General features: G+C 43.9%; 1 protein-coding gene across 1 annotated transcript; it reads right to left on the bottom strand.

The window, feature by feature from the left end:
* Positions 1-4,472: 4,472 nt before the first annotated feature.
* Positions 4,473-13,106, bottom strand: LOC148094641 (sterile alpha motif domain-containing protein 3-like). The gene is made up of 10 exons (XM_087837498.1): positions 13,035-13,106; positions 12,739-12,748; positions 11,398-11,512; positions 10,872-11,060; positions 10,700-10,787; positions 9,617-9,781; positions 9,300-9,509; positions 8,663-8,828; positions 5,018-5,097; positions 4,473-4,870 (listed from the first exon to the last, which is right to left on the bottom strand). Exons 1-10 carry the CDS (start codon positions 13,104-13,106, stop codon positions 4,568-4,570), a joined length of 1,398 nt encoding a protein of 465 aa, XP_087693624.1. The 3' UTR covers positions 4,473-4,567.
* Positions 13,107-15,136: the final 2,030 nt, after the last annotated feature.

Below are 15,136 nucleotides of genomic sequence, written 5' to 3'. Positions count from 1 at the left end.
TGACTCAGGGGGACCACTTTAGTTCATTGAAACTTTAATGCCAGTTTAGTTTAAGACATCAAACTGGTCGCGTTTTGAATCCAATTGATAATAACAGAGCTATACTGAACATAAACAACTGTGTTAGTGTGACGCCCTGCATAATTGAAGGATTACAATAAACTTCAGTTCTTACTGAAACTGTAACATTGCCTTGATCTGCCTACGTCATTTTAAAATGCATTTTTAAATAGTTTGTGTTGTTAAATGAGTTTTGTGTCACTGTGCACAGTGAAAAACTCACCTGATGTAGTGGTAAGGCCATGTTCACCACTAGATGGTGACAACCTGGCACAGGTATTTTCTATACACACTAAATTTCACACTGAAAAGCCTTGGTGGGAATTTTTGTTTGCATAGAAAGTCAAGGAAAAAATGTCTTGAGGTTTTCCAGTGTTTTCAAAATTGTGTTTTTCAGATACACATCAAAACTTCACACAGACAAACACACACACAAAACAACAAAATATGTCAAATTACATAAGATAAGAAAACCTTTATTAGTCCCACACGTGGGAAATTTGTTTTGTTACAGCGGTGGACAGTGCAAAGTTACATGGGGAATTAGAAAAACATCTCATTTGTAAAAAAATAAACCAAAACCATCCTTCAGCTGCTTTCAATCACATCTCCGAGTCTCTGTGAGCAGACGCAGCTCGTGCTCGTCTTCAGGGTGAAGCTTGACGTGCTAATAAAAGAAAACATGTTTGCAGCTCAATTTCAAAACACTGTGTGGGTTTCTCTGGTTCATTTGTGCAACTGTTTCTTGGTAAATTATACAAGAACAGGAAACATAAAAATGGCTGTTGTCATCCAACATGCCCATAAAAGGCTTCATGATATACTGCTGCTGTTCACCTGCTTGTCTTACTCTGCTGGACTTTTCAGAAGTCGACTGTTTCACATATAAAGTGCTGTTTCTTATTATTTTAATGTGCTGAATCCAAACCCGACAATTGAAATATCTGATTAGCTGCTGTCTCCAAGACATTTATTTTTACACTACATGTTGTTTAGATGAGTTTTTCATATGTGTTTGGTAATATCTGACCTTTCTTCATTATGAAACAATAATCAGAGAAAGGTCAACACAGATTAGTCTTAATATGAAACATTAGAAAGCACAGCAGGGTTATTGCAGCCCCGCCCTCACATTGTGAGCAATGCTGTGACGTTTCTCAGTTACAATAATGTGACATAACTTCTGCCAAGCAGCTTCTGTGTTTGGTAGCGTTGGTGTCACTGTGTCTGTAAACACGATAACTGGAAACAGGCATGTAGAGTGGCCCAGTGTTAACAATCCATTCAGAAGTTGCCTGGCGTCCAGTGAGGTCATCAAAGTCCGTCCACCTTCTTCCACTTATCAGGGTCGTGGGGGGCTGGAGCCTATCACAGCTGTCATAGTGCGAGAGGCGGGGTCAACCCTGGACAGGTCGCCAGCCCGTGGCAGGGCTAACACACAGACAACCATTCACACCAATCCCCACTGACTGCATGTCTTTAGACTGTGGGAGGAAGCTGGAGAGAACATGCAGACTCCACACAAAGACCCCGGCCTGATGGGGTTAGGGTCCTGAGCTTGATACCCTAAACTGAACGCAGGACAGAGGAAGGGATGGGTGATGTTCATGTGTGCCCAGGTGTATGATGTGGCTCTTTGCGGTGACACAGTAAAAAATGTGGCTGTTTGTCTGTGACTGGTTGGCTGCCCCAGCCCTGGCCCTTCATGTATTTCAGTAATGTCTTTTTCTCCCGTCTCCTCCTCTCGTTTACATGTTTTGCCCTTGTGACCCATTCCTTCTGTCACGTGTGTTTTCCCCTCCAGCCATCATGTTCTGTTTGTGTTTAGTTACGTCCATGTCTCATCTCTAGTCCTTTTTTCCCTCTGTATGTATTCACAGTGTACGTGTTCCTCGTCGGTTCGTCATGCTAAGTCTGCGTGTCTTATTCCGTCATGTGTCATGTATCACTCCAAATCTCACTGACTTTAACTGATAATAACTGTTTGCTGAGTGTTATGTCTAAAAGGTATTGCACAATCGCCTCTAGTAGAGGATCAGGTTTGTTTTCCACTGATAACATGACTGACCAATGATTGTGGAGCACGTCCATGTAGGATCTTATAAATGCAACGAGCAAACCTAAATGTTTTAAAATGTTCAAAACTTAATATATTATATTTCTGAAGTATGACGGAAGGAAAAAGTTTCATATTTAAAAAAAATCCAATTTCATATGATCAAATTTATGTCAAAAAGTTCATATTTATTCCTCCTATGTCATGTGTGAGTACTGTACTGTAAATGTCATATATATCAGATGATACTGATAACCTAATGCTAATAACTATGCAGAGGTCTCTGGGCCTCGACTTTTATGGAGCATGTGAAGTTTGGGGCAGAGTGGACAAAGAAAAGTTTCTCAGCAGGTTCAACAGGTTGCTACAACACAGGCCGATGAAGTATTGCACTCACTCATCCAAACTGGCAAACATGTAACATACACCCTAAGACTGATCCTGCTTTTTACTCCTTTGCTATGATTTAATTTGATATTATGTAGCCATGGAGACAGTTTGCATAGATTAGAATGTTAGATTCCTGTGATGTCATCAATGCCCGATGTTTTGTTTTAATGTCTTGTGATAGTTCTAAGTGCAGACAAAGTCAGAGTTCAAGTGAGTTTAGTCCAATTTTGATCCAGTTTCTGACATGTGGTCAAAATCTTGGCCGACCTTTACCACACCACGTGCTGTGGGTGTGCGTAAATATCTAGGTGAGTAAAGTCTCCTTTACCTGTTAAATTCAATTTGTTTTGTCTCTCTGTAGAGGACTTTGAAGAAAAATACGAAGAGAAGGATAAGCTGGGTGAAGGAGGCTTTGGGACTGTCTTCTTTGGAAAACGCAGAGAAGACAATTTCCCAGTATGGCTTCTTATGTGTGCACTTTACAATTCTTCTAGTTCCTCCTGTTCTCTTTTTCTAAAACACATTTTCTCTGTAATGCAGGTGGTGATTAAGCATGTTGCTCAGTTTTTAGTCAGCTACTTACCAGTGGTAAGAAATGTTTGTCTTTTTCTGTTGTTTTCCCCCAACGTGTTCCTCAAACAGCCTAATGTTTGAACACTGACCTCGATGTTCTGTTTCTCAAGCTTCTTAATGGTAAAATGACCGAGATTCCCAAGGAGGTGGCATTGCTAATAATAGTGGGGGCAGGACCAGAGGCTACGAGCAGCAATGTGACGCCCGCTTAAAACGACTGGTATGACTTGGAAGACGAACTCATCATGGTCTTTGAAAGGCCAAAAAAACATAGACTTGGAAGTCTACCTGGCAAACAGAAGAACCTTTGTGCACGAGAGGGAGGTTAAGGTCAGCGAGTGGCAAGATAACATATATGGCAAACTTTAATGGACAATGTAAATCTGATTATTTGAACGTATTTTTCATTTGTCTGTCTGGTCATAATGAGACAGCTGGTACATGCAGCCACTGAAATGCAATCCAAGGGTGTCTACCATCGAGACAATAAGCCAGAAAACATTGTGTTTGACACATCGCCTGATCATCCAGCATTTCTATGTGTCAAATTCATCGATTTTGGTATTGGAGTCCCTTTTAGACCAGAAGCAGTCACACGAAGAAATGGTAGGTCATCAGCCTCACTGTTTAAATGTCCTTGCCTGCCCACACGCTTAGTGTCCACATGAATTCCTTACCATGAATAATTACTCTCTGGATTTTAGGGACCAAATCAGCCGCTGTAAACTGGCAGGACTTTAATGCCACCACAGCAGATTGAGTCACAGTTTTGCAGCTGGGTGCGGTGATGGATTGGCTGGTACGTCACATCATCCTTGATGACAACAACACATCTGAGATGCACACTGACATTTCAGAGGGTAAGCTGAATGTTAATTCTTTAACCTGTCGCATTACAAAAACTTGAAAAAATCCCCTTTAAAGAACCTTTAAAGGTTTTTCAAAAAACCTTTTTTTTTAATGGTTCTTTGAAGAACTATTTTCTGAGTGGTTCTTTAAAGAACCATTTTAAATCTTTCAAAATAAAATGCATCTTAAATTGAATTAACTAGAGTAGGGTAAAATAAATACAAGCACATAGACATATATTAATGCTTTATTGGCACTTTGTATTACAGAAAAAGACAAAAAGGCATTTTAACGCTAAGCACAACACCACTACTAATAATAGCATATAAGTCATTTAAACAGTAATAATTGAATATCTTTACTATACTATAAATAAATACATATAAATATTATACTATAGATAAAACAACAATCATTACATTAGAAATAGCAATACTTTCATAACAGACAATTAAACAACACATTTTCATCAGCATGTTTGCATTTTCAGTAAAACTATTTCAAGAACAATCTTTTTATTTAAATTATCAATGAACTGCAGCCTTAAGTTATGTAAGTTAAGTTTAATGTGGGACTCATGGTCCTTTGTTAGTCCACATTGGGACAATTTCAGTCTCTCACCTGCACTATGCTGGCAATCTAGGAGATATTTAATGCATTTGCCACTCTTTGCACAGCTACTGGTACAGGTGTAGTCAGAGTTCCCAAGTTGAGAACAAATGCCTCCAAAAAGCAAAATGTCTTTTTTAGTTCACTTGGATAGGCAACATTGTAGTTATGGTACAGGGAGAAGACAATACCCATCGCCAATGAAATGTCAATTTCCCCACTGTCCAGAATCATTTTTTGTCCATCCATCTGGACATTGCCCTCAGTTGAATCACTCAAGGGCTTGCTGTCACTGCTGCTGAGTACGATTGTAGGTATTGGGCTGTGTGGATCCTGAAACAGAAATTAAATTCTTGAAATGAGGAGTATAGTTTAAATAAGCATAAACAACAGGTGTCCCAATGAAAGTATGAAACTCCTGTAAAATACTGGATTAGTTTTAGACCCCCCCTCACCATACCAAAAAAAATCTAAATTTACCTTATTTATGACGGAGAGATGAGCGGCATTTTCTTTGAAAATAGATGGCAGGAGAAGAACAGCTGTGTTTACTATCTGACCTGGAAAATAAAGAGAAATATGTAAATATTTTCTGGCCAATTTTGTTAATACAAAGCAGTAAAGGCCATATGAGTACCTTCATCAGGAGTTGAATGTCTTGCAGAACATAAGCATTAGTGCAGTAAATGTATACCTAATTAACTTTTCAGTGTAATTCAGTGTAAATGTTAAGCATTTATACAAAACCCCCAAAATGTTGTTCAGTTCTGTAAGTTGCTAGCTTTAAATAATTTGAGTCCTAAAGAACTTGCAGAGCAAGTCTAGCTGCCACTGAACATTTTTTGGGATAAACATTGTGTGAATGACTGAAAATCCTCATAGAGATATATATAGCATCGAGGGTGTATCAGTTAAATCTTAAAGTACATCAGTGCAGAGACGAGAAAGGAGAAATGTCTGTCAGGGTTCCTGGGTCATCGACCCAGTGCTTTCAGTTTTGTTCATGTTCAGTTTATTTTGCCACTGCCTGTTTCACTTCCTGTTTGTTCCCCGTGTCAGCTTGTGTCATTAGTCAGATTATGTTCAGCCCTGTACTCACCTGTTTCCAATCATTGTCATCATTCAACCTGTGTATTTAAGTTCCTCGGTTTCACCAGTTCTTTGTCGTGTCATTGATGTTATGTTGTCGTTTCCGCCAGCCAGCCAGCCAGCCACTCAGTCCGTCCGTCCGTCCGTCCGTCCTTCCTTCATTCATTCATTCATTCAGTCAGTCGTCCAGCCAGCCAGCCATTTCCTACCTCTGTTCTGTTTGCTCACGCCATCACAATAAACACCAGTCTTCACCTACCTGTGAGTCCTACGTTTGGGTTCCTTCTTCCTCGCCTCCACACCACGCCTGACAGAATGACACGACCCGTGCCACGAAGACACGACTGGAACCCAGCGGACTCGGACCTTTTTGAGCGGCAGGAGGCAGCGCTCTCCTTGTGGGCGGAAAAGCTCAAGGAGAGACAGCGGCTCTTCGCGGAGCGAGAGCACGTCTTCGAGGGCACTCGCTTGGCTCTGGGCGGGCCTCGGAGACGCCGCGTTCACCCACCTGCTACCTCCCATGCACCGGAGCATCTGCCGCGGAGAGTGGGCGTTTCGCGCCGCGCTTCGGCGGCTCCCCCTCTCGCGGATCCGCTCCTCGCTCACACGTCACCTGCCTCATTTGCCGGATCCTCCACTTCGCCACGGCACAGCGGCTATGCCTCCCACCTCGGCTCAACAGAGGCTCCCGCGCCAGAGGCTCGGCTGTGTACCCCGCCCGCTTCCTCTTCCCGGAGAAAGCGGGGCACACGCCGCCATAACACGGACTATTTTCAGCAACTCCCGGTGGTGAGTTCCGGTAACTGTTTTCCACCCTCCTCATTTGACTCTTCACCCAGATTAACTAATAGACTCATCTCTGATTCATGGGATGTTTCCCTCCTGGAGGATTCTGTAGACTGGGAAGAGTTTTTCTGCTCTGCTCCTCCAAAGACTATAAATGGTGGTGGCAGAAGGACCAGAACAATCCCAGATAAACCTGCCTGTATCACACACCCAGTCACTATTTTCACACCCATTACTCAGCCATTTCCCACCAGCACGGCGGCCCAGATTCGGCCTTCCCCTTCAGCCGTTTCACCACCTCAGATGGCTAGGGCCCAGCCTACACCCACACCTGTGCCAGCTCCTAGGAAGAAGGCAGCTGCGACGCAGTCTACCTCCACATCCGCTCTCTTTTCCCGGGTGGGGGGTAACTGGTGTCCAGCCACCTCCCGTGCCTGTCCCAGCGCCCAGGCTGAGGGCAGCCTCAACCCAGCCTGACCTCCCTAGAGGCTTGAAAGAGCTAACCAGTCCACCTGCTACTTCACCACTTCCTCCACCTCCTCACTCAGCTTTCCACGCCCTGGCACTATCACTGGTTAGGCTAGCTGAGGTGTCCCCTGCTCAGGCACCAGCCTTATTAGCCCAGGCTGCAGTTTTATCCCCCTCGGTAACTCTGTCGTTAGCTCAGCCATTAGCATCGCCAACCTCTGTTCATCCCTTAGCTTCCCCACTCCAGTCAGTTCCCTCACCTGCTGTTCAGCTTTCACTCCAGTCAGTTCCCTCACCTGCTGTTCAGCTTTCACTCCAGTCAGTTCCCTCACCTGCTGTTCAGCCTTCCCTCCTGTCCCCTGTCGTCCAGTCTCCTCCTGTCCTCCTGTCCCCTGTAGTCCAGTCTCCTCCTGTCCTCCAGTTCCCTGTCCTCCAGTCTCCTCCCGTCCTCCAGTCTGTCCAGTCTGTAGTCCAGTCAGTCCAGTCGTCCCCTGTAGCTCAGTGTCCTGTTCTCCAGTCGCCTCCCGTCCAGTCAGTCCAGTCGCCTCCCGTCCAGTCAGTCCAATCAGTTCAGTCACTCATCCACCACCCTGTTCAGTTCCCGGACCTGCAGCCACAGCACCCAGAGCCAGCTGTGAGCCCTCCTGCTCTCCAGCCAGGGGCCTCCGCGCCCGCTGGCCCGGCCGCTCTCCAGCCAGGGGCTTCCGCGCCCGCTGGCCCTGCCTGTCTCCAGCCAGGGGCTTCCGCGCCCGCTGGCCCTAAAGCTGTGGCTCTGTCACCCCCGGCTCCCGTGCCGTCGCCTGGTCCAGACTCAGACTCAGCCTCAGCTTCTGCTTCGCCTGGGCCAGCCTCAGACTCAGCCTCAGCTTCTGCTTCGCCTGGGCCAGCCTCAGCTTTAGCTTCTGCTTCGCCTGGTCCAGACTCAGCCTCAGCTTCAGCTTCTGCTTCCCCTGGTCCAGCCTCAGCTTCCACTTCGCCTGGGCCAGCCTCAGCCTCGGCGTCAGCCTCTGCTTTGCCTGGTCCTGCGGCTGCCGCGCCGTCGCCCCAGCCACGTTCTGGACGTCATCGCCGGCGCGGCCGCCCACCGGACCTGCTCAGCGGCCGCCGCCGCCTTCCTCGCGGCCGCCCACCGGACCTGCTCAGCGGCCGCCGCCGCCTTCCTCGCGGCCGCCGCCGCCTTCCTCGCGGCCGCCCACCGGACCAGCTCAGCGGCCGCCGCCGTCTTCCTGAACCGTCTCGTCTCGGCCGCCGGCCACGTGGCCGCCCACCTGAACTGTTTCTGTTTTGGACTCCGTCCCTCCGTCCTGGGCCCCCTCCACCCGCCCTGTTCTGGTTTTTCTTTCTTTTGGCCGTCGGGTGCCGGCCTTTGGGGGGGGGGGGTACTGTCAGGGTTCCTGGGTCATCGACCCAGTGCTTTCAGTTTTGTTCATGTTCAGTTTATTTTGCCACTGCCTGTTTCACTTCCTGTTTGTTCACCGTGTCAGCTTGTGTCATTAGTCAGATTATGTTCAGCCCTGTACTCACCTGTTTCCAATCATTGTCATCATTCAACCTGTGTATTTAAGTTCCTCGGTTTCACCAGTTCTTTGTCGTGTCATTGATGTTATGTTGTCGTTTCCGCCAGCCAGCCAGCCAGCCACTCAGTCCGTCCGTCCTTCCGTCCGTCCGTGGATATTGTAAGGGACACTGTGTTTACTAATGTGCTGTATGTGAAACCTTAAAAAGTGGTATCTGAGATAGGAGTTAAAAATGTTTTTGCCCATTATTGCCAAGTGCCCTCACCTTTTCTTTCAGTGTCTGTCTGGCTCTCATCAACAGATTTTAAGCAGAGGCTTTTAAGGTTGCTGTTTGGGGCTATTGACACAAGCTTCGCTGCCAACTTACTGAATCCTCGGATTACTTTTTTGTCCACATCAGTTTTAAGTAACATGGAAGCCTCTTCAAGAAGCTAAAATAAAGGATAAACATATACATATTAGCTTTGTACCATAATATATACCATTATATAGCAAACCAGAACAATCATTATTTCACACATCAATTATCATTAGAGAACAAATTATAATTTTGCATTTGTTTACTTTAATTCTCAAGTACACATTGCTGTGCAAAAGGGATGTTTAGACTATTCTTCCCAAAAAACTATCATTGGCATCAGATTGGTCCAAAATTATCCTGTAGCATGAAAATAAAACCAAAGAGAAAGACATAGTCAATGTTGCAATTTCTGTTAGTGTTCTGTTAGTGTACTTTTATTACTCATGAAATAAATCTGCTGATTCAGTCACTTTGCCTGTCCTGTAGGTACGTGATTATTAGAAGTCTATATAAATGTGCAGCACATCAGTACATATTCGTGTTTTTGCCGTGCACTATTGTTATTGTTGTTTTTTGCTGCAGTTTTTGATAAAACACTCACCACAACAGGGATAGTGAGACATGGGAATTCTCGTAGAACCTCTTCAGTAGTATGCTGAAGAACGTAGTGTGTTCTGTACTTCTGTATTTTCCTGAGGTGCGTTCGAATGACATCCACATTTGGCCTAGTTTTTTGGCACTCTTGCTTAATCACTGATACATGTTGGTCGGTGCTACTTTCATCCTCCCCATCGTCAAGAGGATTGATATCCTGGTTATTAAAAAGTTTAGCAAATATTGAGAGAAAAAAACCCAAAACAATACTTTTAACTTTTATGTACAATTTAAAATGGCAAACAAACATTGAGCATATTTAACTTGCCTTGGTTTTTTCAAAAGGATACAGGGCTGGATATCTGATGATCTTTTTCTTCCTGAATTTGGAACTGAGTATTTCTGTCTCATTTTTTCAATTTCCTCTACGTCTACTAGTGGTCTTCTTTCCTTTTTAAACTTGTTCCTGAGAGACTCATGCAGAACATCCTACAAACGATAAAATGTAACTAATTATTCATAAATAGGTGCAACTAGGTCCTCCCTTTATACAAGACATTTACCAGAAAACTTTGAGTGACATAAAGCTGGTAGGTTTGCTGTAATCATGTCATAACCTAATTAGTTCCTATTTACAGATCTCTTCTTTAACTCTTAGGAGTTGATCGAACACATGATATAAAGGTTTGGAGCACCTTAGATTGGCTACATACACTATAAAAGGTAGATAAAGATTAGATAAAGTATCAATGGCATTATGTCCTACAAGCATACTCATCATAATCTTTCAGTCTATATGTTAATACCTCTACCTTTTAATAATAAAAATAATAATGTATACTTTATTGATCCCCACAGGGAAATTTCTCTCTTTGCATTTAACCCATTCACTCAGTGAAGCAGTGGGCAGCCACTAATCAGGCGCCCGGGGAGCAGTGTGTAGGGACAGTACCTTGCTCAAGGGTACCTCAGGGTAGCCGTTCAGTTGATTCAAACCCCTGACCTTCCGATCATGGGGCAACCACACTACCTACTGAGCTATCCCTGCCCTATTTTCAAATTTAATTTTTTAAATACAAAAACTACACTATCCTGATACAAAGGCAAACAGAGCTAATATAATGCTGAATTTCACACCATTCACTTGAGAATTCACAGAGAAATGAAACATTAATTAATTTAAAAGAGCAATTGATATTTTATTTATTGTTTGACCATACTGGACGAGATCTGCCTCAAAAATCACAATACTAATACTTGTATTGTAGTGGCCACAAGGGAACAGATAACCTCTGAATATGTAACAATGAAAATGTTAGCATGTTACACTCGTTAGCCAATAATTAGGCAATTCAAAGACAATTTGTTGGACAATTTTATCAATGTTTGCTTTTCAGGAATACTTACATATCCAGAGCCATAACTCTCCTTCAAGAAAGGAAAACTCAGAAGGACAGTCCTCAGAAGCTCTACATACTGCACATGAGAGGGATACCTGCAAATTTTGAATGATGAACTTAAATTCTGATGTACATACTGTATTTTAAAAGAATCAAATCTTAATTATATATAGACTTACATTGTCTCATTACTCAAGTGGTCAAACAGTGCTTGAATAAGCATGTTTTTGAGTCTGCTCTTGGTGGGTGACTTTAGTGCTGCATCTTTATTGGTCAACGCAGTGAGCACAGCTGGACAAAACTGCACTTTGCAGTTAAACATAGGTTGGAGTGCTGACACAGTATGCTTTTCTTTGTGTTGCCTTCCACTGCAAGAAGAAGTAAGAAGTATGTTTAGAGTTTGTTACAAGACATGAATATGCGTGTCCTTGTATCCTGCATCAGGAATATCCGCATATTTAAAACGTACAATAACAGCTGCTGAACTACAGAAACAGAATCATAACAGAGAGTAAGAGTGGCTGTGACATTTCAATTTTGAAAGTAAATGGGTGTGTGATGCACATCAACGCTGGAGAAACAGTACAGGGCTTGCGTCAACCCCTTGCCCCCCACCCTCCAACACCGTAAACCTAGGGGAGGGGAAACACTGAATTGTATGAATGTACAATTCAGTGAATCATGTCCAGTCAACTTAAGACTCACTCTTTCAGCTTCTCTACAGCAGACAAAAATTTCACTTGGTCTTTCACTTTTGGAAAAAGACGCTCACTCATTCTTTCAGTCATCTGCAGAAGAGTCGATCCATCGATTTCATTGTCTGTGTCACAGAAAAACAATAAGACACGATCAAAACAGAAATGAGCATGTTCGAAGATAAAGAATAAAAATATCATAAAACATTACTAAAAAGACAGCTATGCGTTCATTAGTGACTGTAGATGATGACAGACATGTGGAATAGCCAAAAAGTGGTTAAAATCATTTTAACAGTGGTTGACAATTCCTAACTAAAAAGTCATGGTTTAGGATGTATCTTACCTAACTTTGGTATGAACTGCCTTAAAAGGTCGGTGGATCAGTGTAATGAAGTCTTGACCATCACATCTGTATGCGTCCAAAGCATGAAAGTCTACCTCATCCCCAGGCTTGAATATCAACAGATCATCAGTCTCTCTGATGTGGTATGATTGAAGGTGTCTTATAAACTCCAGTGTTGTAAAAAGTCTTCCAACAAGAAACCATTTTGCCCTGATATACACAATCAGGACTATTTTTTTTACAAACAGTGGAATTTGCTCTGCATGCACAAGTTCCAAAATGAAGAAATCTCCAACTGCATATTTTACAGAGTTTAAAATGATGCATTTACTCGTCCAGAGTTTCTCATCCACAGTAACGGCTGTCTCCAAGTTCTGCAAACAAATCTGCAAGTTCACTGGAAGTTCTTGAAGTGATAAGTTATTAACTGCTGCTTGTGTATGATCGCTCCTGATGATCCATTCAGGCTGCCACTCCCAGCATTGACGAAGCTGATTCCTCTTTGCCAAAGTCTGACAAATATTAATATAGTTATTGGTGATTCTTGCTACTGTCTTGAAAAATTGATGTCTGGCTTCAAACCTCATGCACCAATGAGAGCGGAGTGACCCATAATCAAGGATGAGCCGAGGATAATGTAGCAGAAAATGCAGCTTGGGTATAAACACACCAGTGTATGGTGTAACTGGCCCATGTAAAGTTCTCTATAAGTTCACTCAGAGCTCGTTCAGATGATTGGGGAAATTCAACAGTTTCCTGGATGACAGGGTCACAGTCTGGGGCAGACTCTAATCCTTGTTTCTGATATTTATGTTTCTTCCTTATGTGATTTTTCAAAGATTTCACAGACAAAAACTTTCTGGGACAGTCTTCTAGTCTGCAGACAATGAAGAATCCTCATTTACTTTCATGGTATATCTGTTGATGTTTCAGCAGTTTTTCATATGTTGGTTTTCTTGTGGAGCACCGTGGACACTGATATGGCACATCCATAGAAATGCTCACCTACAAAGACCTGGGGTGGCTGTAGCTCAGGTGGCAGAGCGGATCAGCCACTAACCAGAAGGTCGGTGGCTCAATCCCAGGCTGCTCAAGTCTGCATGCCAAATATCCTTGGGCAAGATACTAACCCCATGTTGCTCTCCGATGCATCCATCGGAGTGTGAATGTGTATGAATGTTAGATACTTAGCACTAAAGCTTAGAAGTGCTTGTGTGATTGGGTGAATGAATTAGCTGTATAAAGCGCTTTGAGTGCTCGGACAGAGTAGAAAAGCGCTATATAAGAACCAGTCCATTTACCTGTTGATAATCTGCCAATTCATTTTCCCCAAGCCAAAGAGATACTTCTCCAACAGTCCACTGCTGAGCCATGATCTGTTAAAACAAAACAAAATGCCATTACATTGTTATTCTGTGACATCAAAAACTTATTTATTTATTTTTTGTTCAATCATTTTCCAAGCCACTTTATCATCATAAGGATCGGAGGGGTGCAGGAGCCTATCCCAGCTGTTTTTTTAGGCGGGGTAGACCCTGGACAGGCTGCCAGTCCATGGCCTTTTGACTGTTCCCAAAGTCAGGACACATACTCACGGAGAGGCAGCGTTTCAGTGGTGTGGTCCTCATCTGTGGAACAGCCTGCCGGAGGAGCTCAGGGCCGCAGAGAACGTACATGTTTTTAAGAACAGGCTCAAGATCCAACTTTTTAATTTAGCTTTTACTTGACGTTTATTTATTTTATGCTTATTTATTCTATCCTGTTATTCTATTTATTAATTTAGGTTTTACCTAATATTTATCGATTTTATTCTTATTCATTTTTTATCTTCTTACTCTATTTACATTTATATTGTATCCCTTCTTATTTATTTTATCTTTTTACCCTGTATATATCCTATTGTGTGATATCTCCAGTGTTTCCTCGGCGGGCGCTCTCTGCACCGGCGCTGTAATCGACCGTGGCTGCTGGGGCTCTGGGGGTCCTCTCAGCCTGGCTGGGGGGCTTCTTTGCCTCTCACACGCACTAAGCAGTTGTCAAACTCTCAAACGCAGTAAGCAGTTGTCATACTCTGACACGCACTAAGCAGTTGTCATACTCTCACACACACTAAGCGTAAGTGACGGAGTTACACCGTCCCGGGCCACAGACAGCTGATCTGGGCGCATACACACACCACCACCATTAGTTTCTACAATTACGGTGGCTGCGTGTCTTTTCGTCGACCAGGCAGATAAACAAAAAGGGGTGAGAGGTATATTTTGAGCGGCGCAGAGGGTGGCCAACATATTTTTCCCACTTACCTTTAATAAAGTCGGTCGCGTAGACTCGCTGTGATCACCGATTGTACGAGTGGTTATGCAAGCCGATGGTATGGTGTTCCGGGGTTCAAATAGTGGGTTCGGGCACGCTTGAAAGGTCACGAGAACTGCATTATTTTTGTTTGTTTTTTTTTGTTATTGTGAAACACTGTAGGCTGCCTGGAATTGGCCATAAATGTCTGTATTTACATATATATGTATTGTAGGAATACAGCTGGAAATAAGCTGAGGAGAAAAGAGTGTTTGGTAAAAGAAATAATAAAGAGATGACGATTATGCCTAGTGGGAGGGGCCATGGGGTAAAAAAGAAGGCTGTTTTTCGGTGAGATGTTACAGAGAGGGTAACATGCAGACTGTGTTTTGTATATAGATGTTTGTTTTGTGTTGACTTAAGTTAGTTTTCTATTTTCTTTGTAAATAATCTTTTGTGCACCTGGGAGGCCGGCAGAATAAACTATCCACACTGAATGCTTCCTGACTACGCCTGCATTTGTTCGGGAGAAGTTTCAGAGAGGACCCCGCGACATATGGTGTCAGGAGTGGGATGGCTAGTCGGAAGAGGAAAACGCGCCTCCCAGTTAAGCGCACAGGGCTGCGGTCCCAGCAGCATGAGCTTCCAGTGGAGAAGACAGCAGAGGACCTGGCATGGGACACAGTACCGGCGTCGTCTTCTTCAGCAGAGGAGGAGGAGGAGGTTTCTGGCAGGATTGGTCCAGCATTGCCTACAGCTTCAACCTCAGCACGTGACCCAAACGGAGAGCTGAAATGCGATGATGAGGGACTTCCTGGCGGGACAGCAAAGGAGAGAGGAGGTTTTGTTGGCAGAACTCAGGGGGCTGAGGACTGTTTCCCCTCCCAACGCTCAGCTGCATTCAGATTTTGCTGGTCAGGAAAGCCCAGCCCAAGCACCAGCCGGAGCAAGCACCACAGCAGCAACGGCCACGCCAAGCACCGCAACAGCAAGCAGCCCCAGAATGGTACTGCCTACACCTGCACACCAAAGAGGATACCGGGATCCCCCAGAGGAGGTTCCCTCTCTTCAGTCAAAAGCAGTGACCAACAGCCTCATCCAGTCAGTCTCA

Source organism: Neolamprologus brichardi, unplaced genomic scaffold, assembly GCF_056152115.1.
Source record: "Neolamprologus brichardi isolate AB-2024 unplaced genomic scaffold, ASM5615211v1 NODE_ptg000033l+_length_6344489_cov_1, whole genome shotgun sequence".
Taxonomy (NCBI): Eukaryota; Metazoa; Chordata; class Actinopteri; order Cichliformes; family Cichlidae; genus Neolamprologus; species Neolamprologus brichardi.
Note: the sequence above shows the minus strand (reverse complement) of the source record. Positions and strands in the feature narration are given on the sequence as shown.